The 20,199-nt window shown below is 31.7% G+C and overlaps 1 protein-coding gene across 2 annotated transcripts in view; it reads left to right on the top strand.

The window, feature by feature from the left end:
- The first annotated feature begins 636 nt into the window (after nt 1-636).
- The window catches only part of LOC105455776 (glutamine synthetase 2 cytoplasmic-like), a 35,293-nt gene continuing 15,730 nt past the window's right edge, over nt 637-20,199 (top strand). The window contains exon 1 of one of the 2 annotated variants that reach the window (XM_011699361.1): nt 637-746. Coding sequence is in view for 1 of the 2 variants with exons in the window: in XM_011699360.1 (XP_011697662.1) it covers nt 19,472-19,569 (98 nt within the window). In the remaining variant the exon portion in view is untranslated. Of the gene's footprint in view, nt 747-19,271; nt 19,570-20,199 lie in introns of those variants that run through there. The other variant, XM_011699360.1, reaches the window with a different exon arrangement.

Consider the following 20,199-nt stretch of genomic DNA (forward strand, 5'->3'; position numbering starts at 1 on the left):
CGTGTGCTCTTCCGATCTTTTTTACCCTGCAAATCATGTTAATTATGAAACAATATAGTATTTAGGCAAATTTTACTGTACAATAAGATTTCGCAACATGATTTTCAGGGTAAATTTTAAAAGAAAATTCTCTCTGTGTATGTATAATTTTTTCAAAATCGTAATATACCATATATAAATCCTGAGATCTATCTCAAATCTATAAATTTTTGAATCTCTACAGCAGCTTGAATTCGCAAAATTTTAGTATTGAAAATTTTTAGCGTTAAATACATTGTTAATTATAAAAGAAAAATTAGTTTTATGAATATTTTAGTTTTATCTCTTCAATGCATTTACGAATTTCACAAGGGGATGCTCGATATCACAAAGATGCATTTGGCCTAGATAGCTCTCTATGTTGTCAATTGCGCGAATATCTCGTTTCGTGATTCTGATTGTGAGGATCTTCAGTCCCCCGATTCCTGCGTGTTCAATTTGCATGATTCGTGGGCATCGCGAGAAGAATTTCCGACATATAACGATTTACGATGGACGCGCGATCGTGGGGGATAATCATGCCCATCATGGAGAGGTGGAAACCGGCCAGCGGGAGGTGAGTGACGCTTGCGCTGAAAAGCTTCCCTACATAAGTATCGCGAACTAGCCACCACCAAGCTAGTATCGCAGATCGCGGTAGTAACGTCCTAGAACACCTCAGCAAAGTATTCAAGCAAGCAGCCCTCATCTCGGTGGACCAACTAAAGGTGAGTCCTTCGATGGAATGCAACCGGTGGTCGATTTCCACGATGCCGCTTCGCGAAAATTGTCTGACAATTTTATAGAACTTTGTAAATAACAAATGATTTTATTAAAATTAAAGTTTATAACGTGGCAAAAATGCAACGCTATAATTAAAAATGCAAATATTTTTAAATCCAAAATTTTTTAGAGGAAATGCTAATAAAATATTACCAATGTATGCGGTTTTTAACAGAGATTAATTTTTTATCAGACAGATTGAATTTTAGATGCTCAAAGTAAAATTGTTTTGTCAGAATTAGCTAAGAAATATATTTTTATCGTATTTATTCATTACATTACTTTATTGTTTTTTTTAAATTTTGACACTTTATATCAAAGGCATAGACGAAATTATTTTTTAAAAATACGTTTCCAATGAACATGATAATTTTTAATTTAAAGAGAATTTTTATCATACGACTGAATTTTAGGTGCTCAAAGTAATATTATTTTGTCAAAAACTGGCTAATTAAGGGACATATTTCTAGTGTATTTTTTGAAAACTTTACTTTATCAAACACCCAAACAAAACTATCGTTGAATTTTTAATTATTTGCTTGATTATTTTTGTTAAAATATCAAATGAAATGACAGCTTTAGCAACAAGTCCGTTAAAAGATTAAATTTAAACATTTGAATAAAAAATAAATATAACATTTTTTCTTCGCGTTTTGAAAGTTAAATAATAAAATTAAATAATTAAATTTATTTCTATTGCATTTTACAACATTTTATTTTGTCTATTATTTTCAGTAGAGATTAAGATTTCTTATATTTTGTAATGTAGATATATATCTATTGCAATACGCATTTATGACACTATAAATAAAAAAAATTTAAATTAAATTATGTTAATAAAATTATGTTAATAATAAAAAATATGACATTGAAACGTTCCTCAATGAAATAAAATTATATAGATTCATACTATATAATCATCATATATATTCATTAAAAATGGCGACTATACGTTGAATAACATGATAGAACATAATTAGGATAATCAACATAAATTTTCCAAGTAATCATTGTGAAAATGTGTATTATGAATACTATGTTATTTCCTCTCGAAGGTTAGGAAGACGCTTTGCATATTTTGCTCTTATAAATTGTAAGGTTCCCTTACTATTACCTTAGACCTTTTCCCTATCTAACACTATTCATCAGGTAAAAGTGTCGATGACTCTCAACTCAACTGATATCTCCATTTAAGTTTAATGAACGACATAACATTTGAAATTCTTATTTTTTGTTTAATTTGTGCGATATAATTACTAAATTTAATTTCGTAAATATATCCTTAAGAAAAAATACTGATTATACGCATTAGCCGCATCAGTAATTGATGACATTGAATCAGTTTTTATCAATAACTGGTAATATTTTTATCAGTAACTGATGATACTGCATCAGTTTTAGCTACATTTTTTCTTAAGGGTATAACGGTAAAACGTAAGTTTATCACGATAATTTAGTTGCCAAGAGATTAGGTTTAGTTGCCAATTAATTTACAAAAATCGAGTAAAAGTCATTGCTCGTTATCACGGTTATCGCATAAATTTGCGGTTCAGTGACGTGATTATTGTAAAGAAAGAAAATACTAGCGATTTACGTGGTCAAAGTCAAGGTGTTTGAGTCATTCATATATTTAATTACGCTCGGTGCATTCATATATCTCATATCAATACTGTGTGTGTGTGTGTGTGTGGGTGTGTGTAAATATATATATATATGTATATATAATATACATTTTATATATATACATTATAAGTAATTGCCAATTATTTTATACTAATTTATCACTCATGCAACATAGTTACAATATATAAAATATTGTAAACTGTTTACCAAAGTAAAGAACGCCTCATCTTCATCAAATTTTAGATCAGAATTTTTTGTCTTTGTGTTGGATTGTTTGAAATATTTTTTAAATTACTTCTACACATTTATAAATTGTTCTCTTAATTTGCTAGTGTATGATATTTTCATTGAATTGAAAATTCTTTAACTTTTTGGGAAAATCTTCGTGAAGTTTATACGTTTAGGATATGAATCAAAGTACACGATAAGTGGATAAAAAAATGTACTCACACACAAAAAAAACATTGCAGCGGTTCGTTTTTTTGTGCGTGAGACTGTAGCTAATTTGAAGACAAACAAGTAGGTATATTGACTGCAAGTATTACGAATTCTTCTTTAAGACTTGCATGCGCGCGTTATGTCATAATGTATTGTTTATAATAGTAAATTGGTGTGACTGTACAGTCGTCATTCTTTCCGGTCTACACGTGCCAATTCCGTGTCGTAATACATGTACGAATATATGTCGTATATATATATTTCCTCGTTAAGAATTGGATACGATAACGAACAAATTATTTGCTAATCGTCGTTCCTACGTAATTGTACTTTCTTCGAATTGCTTGCATGATGAAGCGGCGCAAATATAATAAAACATCCTTTATAGTGAATAAAATCTTAAAATCGTGTTCCCCCGAATCGACTTCACGAAACGCTCCACATCTATCCTTGAATTTGGTAAATTTTTTAGCTGTAAACACACACACGTATGCAATACAACGTCGAACCAGATTTATATTGCAACGATAGATTTATATAACAAATCGCGGAATTAGATTAAAAATGTGATGCGGATTTTTGCGCTAGCGTATTTTTTTTCACGAAGATAAAGCAATAGATAACAATGCCGCAATGCTAATTTCCCTTGATAAGCCGGTTCTGTCATTCGTGCACGATACGCGCGGCGCACAAGGGCGATCTTTTGTGACGTGCCGTAAGTAAATGAACCACCCGCCCCGCCGACACTGACCCACATCGCGAGAATAGAAAAATGTCGAATCTCATGAAAGCTTTATGTACCAGATACACTCGTCGTCAAGTTAATCCGCGCGCCTGTTGAAGAGTTGCCGCACCCAGATATGTAAATAATTGGCATGATTTATCCGCAGCTAATCCTAAATATCGCCGCGTAATCGCCACCGTTTAATAATCGCGCGATTAACGATATACAAGTTTTCACGCGGCACAAATAAGGATTTCTTTTTTTTTTTCTTACTGTGGAAAATCGCGAAAGAAAAACCGGTGTAAACCTTTCCGTCAGAGAACGTCTCCCTAATGGCCGTTATTATGTAGGACGACAATGCGCGTGTCGAGTGCCGACTGCCATGCAGTTTGCAGCCAATTTAAATTTATGTCATAGAAAATACCGCCACGCACACAATATTACGGAGGCTTATATTAACATATGAATGCGTGTATATACATGCAAGCAATATATGTTCTCGTTGTTTCCCCGTGTAACGGTATTTTTTTTTCCACGTATTATATACCTATACTCACGTATGTTTACTCCGTTTTCTCGTGACAGGTTCGGTCGTGCATATGCCATTCTAATTGATTGGTTTCGATCTAACTGGCCTCACAGTGGAAAATATGTTGTTTTAGAGCCAATATCTCTGTTTTCTCGAACGAGATGGAAAATGTGATACCTATACTGCATGTTTATTCCCGACGTGTAAAATAATGCATTATACGAAGATAATAATTATGCACTTCCGTAAACAAGACTGATATGTGTTTGCTTGTATGTACATCTTGTACATACATCTTGTATATACATCTGGTTTTGCTGAAACTATTGTATATATATGACATAATTATTAAGATTTCTATTAGTCATTTTAATACATAAATAATGCACACGAGGTAATAATAATTAATATTTATTAACCCAAATAGTGAATTACAGCATAGTGAAATATATATACAATCGGTAATTGGATTTAATTACAAAATGGAATCAACAAATTTGTCTCGTGATAATTACATGAATATAATAGAATGTATCACATGCCTATATCGGTAAATTATAATTTGTCTTACTCAATTTCTATTTTATCTCGTTGAATAGCGAGTTCCATATACAACCACAGTTGCAACCACATTGTTCCTGTGGATAAAGAAATAAAATTATGAAAAATCATTAAAAAGAACATATTAATTGCTTTTTCTTCTTATGTTAATCGCTGCTGTCCTCGAAGGAGGACCAATCCGGCCAATGGATGGACACCTTGATTGCTACAGATAATTAAAATACTTATCAGTTACGAAGAAAAAGAAAATTGTAATGGAGATTTTGAATGGAGGAAAAGAGATCATATGTGTAATCGGTAATTAGATTTAATTACAAAATGGAATCAAATTTGTCTCGCGATAATTACATGAGTATAATAGAATGTATGACATGCCTATATCGGTAAATTATAATTTGTCTTACATAATTTCTATTTTATCTTGTTGAATAGCGGGTTCCATATGCACAGTTGCAACATCCTTCTTGTGATAAGGAAACCTTCTTGGGATAAAGAAATAAAATTATGAAAAAATTATTTAAAAAGAACATATTAATTGCTTTTTCTTCTTATATTAATTGTTCCTGTCCTCGGACGAGAATCCGGTCAATGGAAGGACACCTTAATTGCTACAGATAATTAGAATACTTATCAGTTACAAAGTAAAAGAAAATTGTAAGGGAGCTTTCGAATAGAGGAAAAGAGATCTTCGTGGTATTCAATTCGTGAAAGAGATTGAGAAATGCGAAACTCGCTGAGGGTGAAAGAAAAACTCTCGCGCCTCGAGAGGAGAATACTGAACTCCGCCGGTTTCGATCCATTTCGTGCACGTGACATACTGAACCGCAGAGTTTGGGTCAAGGTGACGCGCGAGGGTCGCGCCGGTGTGTCCCAGTGAGTGGCGTATACACGAAACATTGGCATAAATTTATCGATAAAAGGCTATTCCCGGATAAGCCACTTTTTATGACACTCTTAAAAAAGGTGCACACTCTACTTTTGCTCTTGTAACCTTGACGACAACTCAAATCCAAGAAAATCCGCGATCGTACTTCAAGAACGCGATGAGGGATCAACTTCTCGGCGAGCTCGGGAAATTTTAGAAGTTCCGTGAGATACGAATTGAAACGTTTGAGAACCAAAGCCAAGAATTAAAATTTTCGGTTTCTACAGACCTACAGAAATCAAAAGAAATTTAAAGGAATTCAAAGATCAATCAGAAATTTAAAAAAATTGAAATTCTGAGAAAAAAAACTTAACAAGGATTATAGCTAAAATAGGGTGATTTTGAATATAAACCTCTGACATTCTATGCTCGAAAGATTCAGATCTCAGATTAAAAAATTTGATCTTTGAGAAGCTTTGTATATGAAAAAGAAACGTGTTCGCCGCATCACAAACGACCGTTCTGTCATCGATCGTAATTTCGATTAAGGTGAGACGTGGAGGTGTAGATTGAAAGTTATCCGCAGGGGGCTAATTTAATCTGGACGCGTGCCAAATTGTCGCTTACGAGCGACCTCGGGTTTTTTGATACCTGCGAATTTAACGTTAGCCAGCGCTTTTCGCCGGCCACTTTCTTCATCGTGCGGGTCGAGGGACGTAAGTTCTCGGTCCTTTTCTGTCGCATACGTGACACACTGAACTCGTGCGGCTTACTGTGGGTCAGCGGTCAGCATGTCTGTGCGATTGCACGTATTTGTTTTCGCGTGTCACCATGGCGATTGTAGCGTCAGTCACACAATCGATTGTCACTCCCACTCACATGTTATGTGTCACGCGTGCAATGCGGTGCACGCCCGTATGTCGCGTACATTACATACATATATAATAATCGGCTGCCACGTGACGCGCGTCATATTTCGTCCCGAAATGCGAATGAACGGAAGAACTGCCGTCACTCACGCGATATATTGGCGGCGCCGCGGCCTTATCCGCCCAGAGATTTGTTTAATGCGAGATTAATGACGGGATTCGGGGTAACACCCCGTGAATTGAGGACGAAGTGTAGCCTTCGCGAAGGATCCGTAAATACCTAAATCGATCTATCAAACGCGGCAGATTCGCGATGTCATGGATTCACGAGAGATTATATGATACAGGAAACTCGCGAAATCCTATACGTTCAATTTTTTGCGAAACCTGGAATACAATTGCCAGGATGTGTTACAGCGACGAGTCCATAAATTTGTGGAATCGGACATTCGTAAATCCGAGGGAAATGAGACTAGGGTTCTGCACAGTGCCGAGAAATCGTAAATCCAAGAATCAGCAGACCGAAAATTCGATGGACCAAAGAATTCGCGAGACTAAAAACCTTTAAGATTTTAAAAATTTTCAGATCAATCTGGCGTCAAAAACGCCAGGATTTTGAAATTGTAGGTTGAGAAATTACGATCGAAGGTTTGTAAATCAATTGTATGAAACATGGAAATTCTAAACGTAATAATCTCTTAACTTCAAAATGATATCAGGGATCAAAGTCCTATAATATATCACAGATCCGGGGGCGTTGCGACCGTTTTAAGTGCCTTTACGCTGAAAATGACTCGCACGCACGGCAAACCGTTTTACTTTTTAGTAATATAAAAGAAATTTTACCTATTGTAAAATTTTTAAAAAATATTTGTCTAAAAAATATTACGATTCTTATTAACGAATTAAAATTACGTCGCGACATAATAATAATTTTATGAATTAAAATTATGTCGAAGCATAATAGAAATTTGGAATTATTATTATGTCGGGATGTAATTTTAATTCATCGAATTATTATGTCGCAACATAATAATAATTCCGCGTATCATTTTATTCTTGTTGTTCACCGAATATTAAACAAGGATAAAATTGTAGCACGCAGTCGATGTTTCACAAACGCAGCCTAAATGGAGTTTTACAAATGTCACAAGAGCTAGAGCATGTCGAGCCAAATAAGTGCGCCCCTCAAACTTTTGCGCCCTACGCTGGAGCGTATGGTGCGTACTATATCGTCTCCGCACAGATCTATAACATCAAGAATTTATAATACTTAAAACCCTCTATAAGATCATTAAGGATAAAAGTGCATAAATGGTTTATGAATTCATGACATCTGGCGAGTTTGCATAAAAAATGTTAGTTGAAGTCCATTTAGATTCATAATAGAATCCAGGATAAAATTCTGTACGTAAGGTTGTTCCTTATTACATATGAAAAACATTTTGAAGACTATCAGACTATAACACACATAAAATATATCTACTAAAATACACACGTATATTAAAATACACGGCGTAAGAAATTATAAATAGAATTCTATCTTAAAATCTGGCGCAATTTATAAATCGTTGTTTAAAACGGACTTATGACTTCACTGAAGCGTAGAATACACATTTCTGGTACCATGTTAAGACTACCAAAACAAAAGCTCTACGCTATTAAAGGTTTAAAGACTTTAAAGCGATTACTTCTCACTTTTTTTTGTTTTGGACGATAAATTTTCCTCTACATATTTGCCCAGTGATTCAACGCTGTTAAAAGTTAAAGAGCAAACAAGTTGCGGGCATTTAGCCAGGGATTAGTGGTGTTGAGCCGTGGCATTAACAAATGCTATGAAAATTAGCGAATGCTTTATGAAAGTTGATTTGTCACTGACTGGTATCGTTCACATTTTTCTACGCGTTGCAAACTGCATTTATTTTACCCGAAAGAAATAATTATTTTTTTTCTAGCGATAATAAAACATATTTAAATAATTAAAACTGTAAAATAAAAAAAATAAAATGGGCAAATGGTTATCGAAAATAATTGGCGCGATTTGATGAAACTATTTTCGATGTTTTAAAATTTATTACATCATTCTTTCAAAGGATAAAAATTCTCCTGAAATAATTTACGCGTTTATTAACATAACGCGCACGTGATCGTGAGAAACCAATTTGTACTTTAATTTTATCTCAAACGACGTACAAGATTTTAATTTTTTTCATATTCTTATCACAGAACTATTAATATTCTTTCCGTGACGGAACTTGATGTCGTACAAAGTGAGAATAGCGTGTCTAAAAGATGCGGCCCCCGATGCACTTACGTGGTGCATACCGCGAATGCGTGCTCGAACATAGGGTGGGGATGCACAAAGAAGGGTAGACCTGCGTGTTTGCCCCTTCAGTCCAGTGGATAACGCACCTCTTCGTCGTCGTGCACGCCGTCGTGCATCCGCGCATCCGGTACAGTTGTCGCTTACACGTGACACTATTTTCGTGGACCACGTATATATCTATATATCTATATATACGTACATATCTATACATGCATCGTCGTCATTGACATCGTATCACGCTGCGCTGGCCTGCCACTGCCAACCGCATCTGGCAGTATACGCTCGTATCTCTGGCGCTGTGTTTAAGTGTCACCCCCGCGGATGAACCCCATTCGTCAGCAGTGAGAAGGAAAGTCGGCGAGGTATCTTTTTTCATTTATCAAATTTTCCAGCGCCATAAATTCGAATTGTTTTGCCTCGCGAGAAAAGCGTTGCGCAAATGTCTTTTCGCATTGAAAAATTTCCTTCCCCTCGCGCGTTTTATCACGATAAAAAATTTATTTTAAAGTCGGCTTGTATATTCTTTAACGGAGTTATTTAATCAAATGTTTAAGTGACACATTTAAAAACGTCGATCTCTAATATTTTATCCATAAAAAGGAATAAAGCAAAATAAAATGATCGGTATCTTTCGCTGCATATTGAAATTGTGTCGTTAAGGATTTTGACGACTGTGACTTAATTGTTCGCGAGTGATTCTTTGATTAGTAATAATGAGGGTCTTGACCTTGTTTCAGTGAAAACAAATTTGATGTGTAAACATTTTGAAAATCTAATTGAACAATAAATTAAAGTGATGTAAAATCCCATGAGACTATACAAGATGGTTTAAAATTCGTGGACGTTAAAAATAAATACACGCATATAGAATTTTTGAAAGTCAAATTGGTGCGCCCTTATACAAGTGCGCACCAATCTTATATATCAGATTTATAATTATAAAAAGAGTACGTCTATCAATAAAAATCACGCTTGGCAACATGATTGCATTCTCTAAATGTTTAAGCTTCTATCATTAGCATTCGATCGAACTTATAAAAAAATAGCCAGTGATATATTATGATTATATTTCACAATTATCAAGATCGACGTTTTATAATCTATCTATCCATCTAATATAATGATTCACCAGTTTATTTATGAGCACACAAGTATTGACAAATTGTAATCGATAGAACTTTGAGTCGATATATCAATCGCATTCTTTCAGCATTTTTACAAAAATATAGAATATGTAAATATATAAAGTAATTATAAAAATTATAATACGACAAATAAAATAAATTGACAGTGATAAATTATACCTGTGTAAATCACAAAAATATTCCATTAAAAATTGGTACATTTATTAATTGCGGAGAAGCACTCTCTAGACGTACTGGCGTACTATTCTCGTAAATTACGTATACTTGGCGAATATGTGCAGATTGTATATCTTGATGACAGTTTAGTAAGTGATACACTTTTCTTTTATAAATAATTGATTGTACATTTGTCATGAGATGAGTCGCATAGTTCATTGACCGATGAACTTTGATCTTTGATCTGCGTACTTGTTAATGATATAGATTGTTTAGAAAAAAAATGTAATTTAATGATCTAAAACTGACTTACGAAATTGATAAAGCTATTAATATTCTTGGGCAGTTGTTAGACATGATATATTTTCGTGACCAATCGTGACTTTTATGAATTTCTTACTATAATTTAATTAGTCTTTTAAAATTGTTGATATTGTTGTAATACAAAATTAGATATTAATTAATCACATATTAATTAATAATATATATTTTAAAGGCATTCTTTGCATTGCTTATAAACATAAGAAAGCACACGCATTTAGAAACATCATTTTCAACTTTTAAGTTAAAACAAATAATTATATATAAAATACTAACAAAATATGTAAAAAAATAAGTAACCTTCATATTCAGGCATTGAATTTAATTGCTCAATGTCTATATTTTTCTTTAATTTAACTAACGCGAATGAAACAAAGGAAATGAATCCCTTGGCAGTGAGGAACGGATTTGTACAGAACGCCCTTGGTGATGGTGTGTCGGAAATAGTTGGCATGATACTGTCATTGTTCGTTTGACCCTGAGAAGCAACAAATAGTACATTCCGGAAACTTGGCACAGTGATGGACCATTGCACCCGTAAAAATATTTTATATCAAAATTTGATCACTTGATATTTTATCAAGATCGCTAACAAAATTGATTTTGATAAAACAAAATTTTATGAGTGACGTACGTCCGCGATAAACATCTGATCGATCTTGTTTTTCCGATCTAATATTTTTCGATGAGATAAATTAAACGATCTCTTGATTAATATTTTATTATTTTATAATGACGATTTTTGAAGAAGTATAGAGCGCAATATATGTAATTTTTAGTGAATTAAATTAATTTTCTAATATATAATTATAATTAGTTATATATAATAATTATCTGTCGATAAAAAATAAAAGAGATAAATTAAATCTTGATATAAATGTTTATACATATTTAATATATTTTCCGATCAATAATAAAATATATATATATATAATGTGAATATAAACGTTTTTTGCAAAGCAAATTAATAAAATTAAAAAAAGAGTTTTTTAATTAAAACGCATTAACAAAAATGATTTCATAAGTATAAAATCCAAAAAAGAAATTGTTTATTTTGTACAGTGCAAGACAATTTCTAGAAACATATTTTATATGATATTAAAATAACGCGAAAATTCTCGTAATAGCATAGAATGTTCCATTATTTCGATATAGAAATTTTATTAAAAACCAAGGAGTATGTGTGTGTGTGTGTGTGTGTGTGTATGCATCTAAAATTCCTTAAACGCACGAGCGCCTTCCTTTCAAGTTGTAATTGACGCTCCTGATTGACTTCATGGCTTCTTTTCAATTTGGTTCACTAGCTGTGACGCTCAGCGTGAGGCTCTTCATCTGAAAACATACGAAACCTGCCCACACAATTAGATTCAAAAATTATAATAGTCTACGGAAAAGATCTTATTTTAAATCTTAAAGCTAAGAATATAATACGCTCTTCTAAAAATTATTTTTCGTAAAGTTATTTCAAAACTTATATTAATTTCTTTAATTATAAAGTAAACTGCTAAATTTTTAAGAATGTAAAGCCATCTATAAATATATTTTTTTTCTTATATGAAACTTATATTCTTATTTGATATATAAGGTAAATATATACGTATTTTAAATATTTGTTTAAGCATAAGTAGTTTGTTTAAATACATGTAAGTAGATTTTTTTATTCTTATATTATATGTATACAAATATGTGTCAGCTTTTACATTCTCTAATAAATATTCCGCATTACATTGAACGATTGAAATATCGATTATGACCAGGTTGCTATTTTTGCAGTGGATATAAGATCCGCGTATGCGTTGACACATACATTTTTGCAAAGAGACATCTGCAGTGTACGCCGATATAAACTCGGTGACAAAAAATTTTGTTTCGCGGCACCCCGTATAAGACATCGATCTTCCCTGTTGTCAACCTTACGAAGCGCAGCTTGCAAAAGCGCGCAATATATTCGATTTCCGCGAATAGATATATTCGAATGGGGTTAAGTCCTTAAATGAAGGATGCATATAAGGACCATTGACTGATGGCAAGTGTAGGTCAGTGGAACGCTTTACCCGCCTTCGTACTCTATCGTGCGACCTCGTAAATTCGTAACGTATAAACGTAATAGAAATAAAAATACGCGAAACGCTGCAAGTGACACTGCAGTTTATTTTTTTTTTTTTGTAATATTAACAAATTCGCTGTATCGTCATGTTGCGGCTCTTGTCATTGCTGTACTTTAAAGCACAACACGAAACAACAATATACATGAAAATTTTGGATGACATAGCGCAGTTATTATTTTAAAATAATTTTATAATAATTATGAAAGTCGAAATCATTTTATAATAATTTTGTAATAAATTTATTGTTAAAAATTATGTTGTCCTACTTACAATTTTGATCTTAAAATATTTAAAAAATATTGTAGATTATGTAAAAATAAATGTTTTTACGTAATCTATAATATTAAAAATCAAAAGTAGAATAAGACTATAGATATATCGATTTTCCTCTCTCGCGTAAAACAAAATAAATGTTTGCTCAATGTCTTATCAATACGTTCGATAAAGCTGTACGAGATATTTGATTTTGCTTTACGTTAATTTACTTTACAGCTTATCGTTGAAGTATGTTTTTAATCATTTCAACTCAATCTGTCTTAATGATTCTCTTCGATCATTTAATTTATCAAGATCATCTTTAAATTTTATCAAGATACAATTACGAGATTAGGTTTTGATTTAAAAAAAGACTACAAAAAATATAATTGGAGTTACAGTTCTCGATCAATTTAATTTAGCCTAAAATTATCCGAGCGTTGTCTGGTGGATCAGGTGGAAGTTAATATTTCTGAGATTATGAAATTGAGATTTCTTGAGATTATCAAATATTTATATATATTTTTTTTAACAAAGGCACGATAACGAAAAGCGAGACGTCGTGTGTCAACATGCCAGGCTTATCTATAATTAAATGCGCGTTTACCGGCACACATTGTATTGCTTATAAAATTATCCGGATTTTTTCACGTATATGGTCGTTAGCCTAACTAATTGCTTGATATATTGTATCTTATGCTCTGTTTACATAAATATGTTGGATAAATTAACTCGTCTCGCGAGATTTTTTTTTTTTTCTTTATGTCAAACTCTTAGTCGAAACTACCGACGGATGTATCTATATTTTTGTCATTTTTTTTAACGGGAGAAATATATAAAAATACAAAAGAATTTTTTCTTACTCAAATACGAAAGAATGAAAAAAAAATCTTAAACAAATATCGTAGTCCGAAAGGTTTAGATTAACATTCGATTGACATAATGTTAGCAAATATCATGTGTAATGTGGAATAAGGAGATCGATCGCTGTCTATGGTAGCGAATAAGTAAGGTTTTATCGACCAAAAGGGTAGATTCGACGGAAACGCGCGTGTACAGTCGCTTTCTTCAAAGAAGACACTTTGTCTTCTCGATCGATTCGTGCTGATCTTTAACACATAGAAAATTTATCATCCTTAATGTCTCTATTAATATCAATAAAAGTTAAATAATTAATTTGTCCTTAATAAAAAATTCAAAGATTTAGAAAGAAATCTTTGCTTTTTCTAATTGATGTTTTCATATGTATATCTCTATGTAAGTATATGTAGATATATCACGAAATAGAGCAATATGTCGAAAACGATAATAGAGAGATATGGAAAGAATTTATAAAATATAAAACATAAGAAAATTTTGTGATTTTGAAAGGCTTTAATAAAAGCTCATAATGAATAATAATAAAATAACTGTGCCACATAATTAAAAGTAATTCTTTTGCAACACTCTTTATTTTTCTGAACTTTCTAGATATAATCTGTTTACGGTTTGCTCGTGAAATCGAATTTCCTGAATATCGTCACTCGTTAGACGTCACGCGTCTCGTGAGAGACGAGATCTCGAATTTATCTGCGGAAGGCAGCTATGGAGAGGTCAACGATATAACATGATTTTGCAATCGTTGAACGATTAAAAACGAATATTATCGTCAGAATATACCGATAATAGTGATAAGAAACAGCTATTAATATAATGCTGAAATAAGTACTAATTTGTTGTGACTTAAATGCTCGTTCGTTAGTTATCATATTGACATTAATGACCGATCTACTAATTCTATGTTACATTGTGCTAATCTTCTTTAGCTTGCATTAATGAGGGGGTCTACAAAACTTAAATGTTTGCATGATTACAAGTTTTTAACTTGCAGTTTTATTAATTTTGTTAAAATTACATATATATATATATATATTCAGTATATTTATATAATGTTATTTATACATTTATATAAAAATTGTTTTAAGATTTTATTTATATTCTTTAAGTATTATAATATAGAATAAATAAATTTAATATTCATGCTTTTTTATTCATTAAAATTATATGTCGGGACCTCGACAGATTAACGGTAAATGAAATTTCCACAGAATCAACGCAGAACGCTTGATATAACAATTATAGCAAGCATTTTGTAAAAACAAGCAATTTATTTCAAGTGACAAATGCAAAGCCAACGCAAATTCATAGTGATTAATTAATCGCATTGACGTAATAGTCGCTTTAACACACTTCACTGATTGGGGTAACACATCTCTTTAATGACGTCCTTTAGTCACGCGCGGGGATATTCGGTTTGGTCTTATAATTATCAATGTATGAAGAAAGATGAATTTAATCTTGGAATAAAAAGAAGAGACATTATACAGTAAAGCATTTTTTGTCATAGGGCAAAATTATTAAATTATATTTTTGTTGGTCAATTAAAAGGATTTAAAATAAAAATACAATTAATCGCGTATATTAAACGTATTTTGAAACATTTTATAGAAACTTTGTAAAAATAAACAATTAAACAATTAAATATATTTTACTGGAATATATATTCAAATAACCAATTAATATAAAAAAATAGATATATAAAATACTTTATTAAAAAATAATAATAATTTAATAACAGTTTAATTTTATCAATTAATATATATTATTAATAATATAATTTAATATTAATAATTTAGTAAAATATCAATTTTAGTAAAACATTAATTTTATGGATAAACAGAAATTTCGATACTGAAAGTACATAACTGGATAAAATGATGTAAGATGTAGCTGATGTAATAATAAGCTGATGTAAGATGTAATAATAATTAGCTAAAAACGTCAATGTTACAGATTTTTTATGTTATGATTTTTTTTTTACGCAGTATAACTCTCGGTCTAACTAATGTCATACCATTTGCATAATATCTTTTTAACTAGTTGAGAAATTCTTTGTCTTTTTATTTAAGTAAACAGAAGAGTATTTATTTTAAAACCAAGTTAATAGTTTTTCAAGTGTTTTCCATAAAATAAAAAACACATTCTTATTTCGATTGCTATAACACCATAAAATAGTGCTAATTCCATTCTACAGCAAGTAAAGAAAAAGAGAGAATGAGAACGAAAGAGAGAAAGAGAGGTAATTATTACTTATCGTATTTACAAGGACAAAAACGTCGTAAGCAGCGATAAGATAAGTAGAAAGCTTGGCATTTTGTTTCCCGTACGGCGGCAAATAAGTAAGGAGGAGAGGTCAGTTGCATTTAGAAATTATCAATGGATTAATGGAATATTTCGAGATATCTTTTAACAAAAAAAGAAATTTGAAATTCGCTTTCATAGGCAACTTTTATTTTTTACGTTTCGAAATTATAAATCTCTCTCTCTTTCTCTCTCTTCTTTATATATTTAAATAATTTAGAGGGATCAAATTTGGTGTCTGCGGAATTCGGACATAACGGGTATCCGGAATATCCGGATGAGCCTGTGCGAATTCAGATAATAAATACTTGGATATATAAACTACGCAACGTACCAATAACCATATAATGCTAACATGAGAGATGCAGTGTCTCTTATTTTATTTGCGCGTAGAAGACAATTAGTGTCAGGCTTCACATAAAGTCACAGCGTGTTTCTTCTTTTACGCATTTCTTAGAAGCTTTATTTGTTAAGATATGACTTCAAACATGATTTTTTTACAATTTTAATAGTAAATGCAATGAGAATTTAATTTATTTTTCACGTTTACTGTTTAACGATTTAAATTAATTTTTAAATAATTTAAAGATCAACTTTTTTAATGATAAATAAAATGCTTTTTTTGAACAGATTATACATTGTAAAATTTTTAATTTTGAAACATTTTGATTTTTGTATTAAGTATTACATATTCAATTCATATTCAATTCAATTTAAAACGTTTAAAATAAATTTTCTACATATTATACAGTTTAAATAATCTTATAATTTTATTTATAGTTACATATGTAAATATAAATAATTTTATATTGTAATAAAATGTAATTACATGATTCAATTATCTAGATTATCAATTTACGAAGCAGATTATATGTATAAAATAAGAGTAAAATGAATAAAATAATATTCAGGAATTCCAAATTGTGAAATATTTTGTGCACTTTTAAAATACCTAATCTGCTGTATCACTATTAAATCGTCTATGTATTAATAACGTGTTTTCAAGGTCTTGTTAAAAATTCACGTGTGAAAGTTAGTCACGTGCGAGATCGATTAAATTGATCGTATCACCCGCGTCGAATAGTCATCGAAATTTATTGACTAGCCCTAGCTGTTTCACCGCGATATACCTAATCAATTAACGTGGATCTACCTCTCATGTGTATGCAGATATCTTGACATAGCGTTTTCAAGTATGTGTTAATCGTGCGTAACGCGTCGCGTAAACATTGTCCGTGAACTGATTAAACGAGTGAGTGATCACGTGAACGCAAAGTGCATACTTACATTCGTGCTTGTTCAAATATCGATCAGTTAAACGTTAATTCGCGAATCCATTTGCAGGTATATTAAGCCTTAATTCGGGTAAACTTGATCTTTAGATTTTATGTAAAAGGAAACAGATTTTATAAATATTATATTGTTATAAATATTTTATTATATTAATAATAAATTATTTATAACGTATTATTATTTATGACATATAACAGTATCTCTTCCTTTTTTAATATTCTCTATATCTTATATAATTATTCTTGCTTTCTCCTCTCTCTCTTCTTCAATATTATAATTATGTTTAATTATTAATGTATTATACATAAAATACAACTGTTTTAAATCAACTACTTATAATTTAATTATCTGTTTCAATATTTATATACATATAACTACTAATAAACTGTTGGCAACAACATTTTATAAATTTTATTATTTTTATGTTATCCTCCTTTTATGAATATAATTAATATTTATAATTAATATTTAATCGAGTTATGTATAAATATTTAAGTAAATAAGTAAAATAACAATACAAAAGTTAAGATGAAATATTTAAATATATTAATAATTATGATTGACATCTAAAATCAAATATAGCTGATCTTTTATATTCATCGAATATTTCTTTATAAATTCAATGAAATCGTCCAAAAACGACATCGGTTAATTTTTCGAAAGTCAATGACCACGTTTTCACTATCAGCACAGTGGTTCTCACGACAATTAACTACTTGAACAATCACTCTTTTGAACGCTCCATCACATACGTTAGCATTTTTTATTCAATAAACGTGTCAACCGCGCATGACGCGTACATTTTATTCCTCTTCTTTCATTTCCGCCTGCATATTGTGGTTCGACTAATTGGCGTTTCAGCCACGAAACGTCTCGACAACTTTTAACTTGTCTCGTTACGTCCTGTTTATTTATCTTAATTTTGAACAAGCAAGAAGATTCAAGTCTTGTTCTTATCTGTTACATATTCTTCGAAAAGAGATATCATCAATTATCTTGAAGTTAATATAACACATTTGATTTATATTTTACAATTAGAAGAGCAAATCTTTATTATTTGCTTGTATGATAGCACATTTGCCCTATTTATTTCATTACACTTATTCTTACTTTTACCAGTACTTTTATCAATAGTTCATGAATTTCTATTAACTTACATTTAGGAGAAAAGAATAATTCAATATCGATTATATATCTTTATAGAAAGTAATATTTATCTCAATATTTATAAGTATATTTTCAAATTGTAAAACATATCAATACTTAAAGTTTATGTTTTCAAAATATCGTTAAAAGAGTAATAATAAGTTATAATAATAATACAGAAAATATTTCAAAGTGAGAAACTCTTGTACGATGACTAATAATTGTGATACGATGGTATCTAATAGAATATTAATGACGTGATGATTTAGAACGCCGACGTAGGCACGATAACTGGACAGGATTTGTAGCTTCTACTTTATAATTCACTGTCCCTCTTCAAGTCCGAGGAAGATAAAATTAACACCACGGACGAGCCCCCGAGTCCGTCGTCGTGTCTGATGGTATCTCTTGAATCGTGGAATTAATTAACCACGCGCTAATTGCGAAATTATTCGCATCACTCGTAAAGTATCATTTCTGCAAACAAGAAACGTAAAGAAGTCATTTCCATAAATAACAACCGGCATTACGCAATTATACAACTATTATTGAGATTAAGCACTGATTGGGAGATCGAATTAAGGAGAAGATTTCCGTTTTTCCAACACATTCTCTCTCTCTCTCTCTCTCTCTCTCTCTCTCTTTCTCTTTGCCAGCGTAAAACAGAGAAGAGCAAAATTAACTTAGCACGGGCAAGCAGCGAGTGTAAAGTTAGTCGAACGACTCCGGCATTCGACACGTGGCATAATCGGACTCAGGTGGGCGACAACAGGTGATGCCGAGTGGTTTGTTTATCGTCACCGCGCCGCGCTGCGGGATCTTCCACGCGTCGCATAGCGTCGCGAAGAGACTTGGAAGAGGCGAGACAAGTCGCGGACTCGTCGGGTCTCCTCTGAGAGGCGCCGCGCGATAGTAATTGGGGAGGGGCGCCCATATAAATGGTACCACTCTCACTCCTTGTCGACCAGTTCTCAGGGTGCGTTGCTCCCACGTGCTTTCTCCGCGCGGTGTTGCTCTATTTTCGTTCTCTCTCTCTCTTCGTTCTCTTCTCTCCCGCGGCTTCGCTCGAAAACGCGCAAAAGACCCGAGATCGAGATCTCTCCCGCGAAACCAAGACGAAATTCCGCAACGATGAGCACCAACGTCCTCGTCAGGATTTGCGGGCCGAGGCTCTTGCGCGTCGCGATGACCGAGCAAAAATCATGGATCAGCGTCAGCAGGTGTCTTAGGTTCGTAGAGATCAAAATTATTAGGATTGATCGATCTTTAAATGAATAATGAAGACGGAGAGTCTTGAGACTACTGATATACATTCGTTAGATCTGTTCTCTTTGACTGCACTAATCAAAACGTAATAAATATCCATTTTAGAGAAAGAAATATAAAGTAAAAGTAAAAATATAAAGTAACGTGTGGTCTGAAAGAACAGATTTACCAGTCGAAAATTGATTAATAATGTTGTTTCTCAACATCTTTTAATACGTAATCTTCAATGTCAAAAATGTAGTTTTTCAACGTCTTTTAATATCCCATGGTACAGTATTTTTTGTAATACTGTAGACAAATTTAAAATTGAATTTTTTTTAAAGAAAATTGGACCAGATTTTATTTTCTAATTTTTGAATTTCCAAAATTAAATATATTGACAATCAAGTTCTGAAACTTATTCGATTGCTTTAAATCAAATTTTAATTAGATAATGATTAAATTTTTTAGTCAGCAAATTGACTTAAAGGGACACCCGTTATATACAGGAATTAATAAAAATGCTGCAAATGTGCAATTATAAAATTTTTATTAATACTAATATAAAAATAATAATCTGGATATTCTAGTAATATACTTGAATATTAATAATG

The sequence above is a fragment of the Wasmannia auropunctata genome, unplaced genomic scaffold (genome assembly GCF_000956235.1).
Source record: "Wasmannia auropunctata unplaced genomic scaffold, wasmannia.A_1.0 LD335844.1, whole genome shotgun sequence".
Classification (NCBI taxonomy): Eukaryota; Metazoa; Arthropoda; class Insecta; order Hymenoptera; family Formicidae; genus Wasmannia; species Wasmannia auropunctata.